At 45.5% G+C, this 2,803-nt stretch overlaps 1 protein-coding gene across 1 annotated transcript; it reads left to right on the top strand.

Moving 5' to 3' along the window:
* Positions 1-390: 390 nt before the first annotated feature.
* On the top strand, positions 391-1,164 carry PADG_00518 (uncharacterized protein; the record flags this gene model as incomplete). Its single annotated transcript, XM_010757566.1, has 1 exon — positions 391-1,164. The coding sequence occupies one exon, from the start codon at positions 391-393 to the stop codon at positions 1,162-1,164; it is 774 nt and encodes a 257-aa protein (XP_010755868.1).
* Between the last annotated feature and the right edge of the window lie 1,639 nt (positions 1,165-2,803).

Genomic DNA, 2,803 nt, shown 5'->3' with positions numbered 1-2,803 from the left:
GAAATGAACTAAACCCAGACTTGCTCTCAGTGTATAGTTTATTCTACGAGATCAATGATGTCAATATATGCGTTTAGTATATCTTCCCCTACAGCTGGAAAGAGCAAGGCCAGAATCTTATTACTAGGAGATTTTTCTATTTCACAGTGTTCCCTCCCTCCTTCTCTTCTCCTCTTCCTTTTCCTCACGACCTATACGTATATACCCTCATTCAGTTCGCAAGATCCGCATCTACATAGCGCCGTGTACATATCGTCTCCGTGCGCAAGAGTCCTTATATATATACTGCCTCAGTCGGTATTCCGATTTGCAAATACTTCATATCTTTTCTCAGAACAGATAAATATATATCCAAAGGATCAGCAAATAGAATACATATCCTAGCCAGCGATGTTGGAACCCACATTTCAGCCGCCGCGCCATCATCTCTCTTTCCCGCGGACGGTTCCAAGTCTGCGAGAGTGCTACATGAAGGGGCGGGAATGGGAAGCCGCTCTGGCCCTTTGCGAGCTTTCCCTCGTTTATCGCCAGGACGCAAACAGCGAGACCACAGCAGTCGGCAGGCGCAACAGCTGCCCGCTAGACTCCACAGATGATGCGCATCTAGCGGCTCTGCCTTCACCTGAGGTGGACTCTCCCAGCGATACCGACTCTGAGCTTCACCAAACATCTTGCCCGCTCTTACATCTTGCGCGCAACGACTCCTCCGACACTATACCGTTGGACCCGGACTCTCCAGAAGCGGCAGATGCCTCGCAAAACGGATCTCTGGAACATAGCTCCCACACCATTGCGGCGCAACCTCTCCCTCGGGATTCATCCGAAGATCCTCAAACACCATGCGCACCCATTCCCAACAGCGTCAATTCCACCGTACATGCCCAAGAAAGTGGCAATCAAGGGACTGAGATTTCGTTCAGAACTGTGGTCCTTCGCCTTAATGCCCCTGCCAAGCTTAAGAGGGGCGCATCAGCTTGCAAGCGTGCATCACCACCAACTCCAGAGCCAACAAGGAGATCCACAAGGAAACGGAAGGAAAGCCGCCTCATGATCGAGTCGAATCTCGAGAATCGCAAGCCCAGCAGGATTCATCCAGAACATTATCAAATTGAAAGAATGGCAAATTGGTTAAAGGGGGAAAAAAAAGAAAAAAAAAATTTCTAAGGTCCCGTCCATGTAAATATGCCTCCGTCGCCGCCTTTTGCTAACCTTGCGATCTCCTTTCAGATACTTTAGGATATTAGATAGCAAAAGCCCTCTTGCGTTTCCCACTTTCATTCATTGCATGGTTGTTTACCATATTTTCATAGCTTTTTACTTATCGCTTTTTGGGGAACTGGGTTTAATATCCCTTCGCCCCCTTCCCCGTTCTCGATACTTTGCGATGTTTGGATATTTTATTCCTTCTGATAGCATGCACATTATTCTAATTACTCTATTCGGTTTTAAAGTCGAAATTCCCCCTCTCGCCACTTCTTTTGTTTGTAAATATTTTGTCATCTCCATGTTCGTTTGAAATACCATATGTCGTTACATGCACAGCTCCATTCCTCTATCCCTTCCACCATTCTGGTCGAATATCTGGATAGTTGAATCTTGGGTGCTCTCTGCCCCCCAATTTCCCAACACAATCACAGGTGCTGTTCTCATGTTTGTTCAATATCCTGCACTCATTGTATCACCAGCTATATTGAAGTTACCATGGTAGTTCACCTAATAAAACACTATACAGCTATCTATACCAACCCTTTAGCTGAGTATGGTAATATCTGTTGAGTATCTTCACTGCCTCTTACATAAAACGGGGGGCCGTGGAAAGTAACAAGTAAAATGCATCAAAATGGTTTCTGGGAACTAAAAAATGAGGTCATGTGTGCACATCATGTGACTTGAGAGCAGAGTATAAAAAAATGACACCCAAAACTCTTTGGGTTTGTCCCTCTGATTAGTTAAGGTTTGGCATTCTTTTAAACCTGAATGGTAAGTTAAAGGAACGAGATATGCTTATCTTGAGTTACCAGAATTCCGATGTCAGAGGAGAACCAGCCTTATTTTCCAGCAACTAGCCCCTCGCTTTCTTTGCAAAACAAGGCATGACAGGGAAAGCCTTCAAGCAGGGTTCCACTGCCTGAAGCCTTTAATCCATAGTTACATAACTAGCTACGTATTTCTCGACAATTCCGCGTTTCCCACGCCTTATTTTAATTCTGCACATGCAGCGACTGCACTTCGCCCCCCCCCCCCCAAATCCACGCGGACTAGCTATCAAGCTCAGGTTTTCCTCCAGTTGCGTCCTTACGTAGGGAGCTAGTTGCTACAGACATGAGCTACTTGGAGTCAAGAGGGAAAACGGGTGTCGACCTGTTCAACTAGTTAACCGACCTGCCTGCTTCCGGAATAACTCATCGTAAACTGCGACGGCATTGCCCCCCCATCTCGCAATGCAAGTCAAAGTAATACCATGCACAATGACGTCTATGGGGCGATGGCAGTGTGTGGGCAGCCCAACTCAGGTTCGAAACTAATAGTTTAAACTAGTTCAAGTCAGACCCCGCGAAGGCCCGCCCCGAAAGAAAAATCAGGGATACTGAAACTAAACCAAGACCCCGCCATTCTTCTTATGGTTGCTTTTTTTTTTTTTTTTTTTTTTTTTTTTTTTTTTTTCCTTCCTACAAATTTTCCCTTTTTACCCAAAAAACCCTTTGTTTTTTAAGACCGTCCCTTTTGTTGGGGGTTTCCCCCCCCCAACCCTGGCAGGGGTTCTTTTTATTTATAATTTCCCATCAAGAACCAAATTTTTAAA

This window comes from Paracoccidioides brasiliensis (genome assembly GCF_000150735.1).
Source record: "Paracoccidioides brasiliensis Pb18 unplaced genomic scaffold supercont2.1, whole genome shotgun sequence".
NCBI classification, from domain to species: domain Eukaryota; kingdom Fungi; phylum Ascomycota; class Eurotiomycetes; order Onygenales; family Ajellomycetaceae; genus Paracoccidioides; species Paracoccidioides brasiliensis.
Note: the sequence above shows the minus strand (reverse complement) of the source record. Positions and strands in the feature narration are given on the sequence as shown.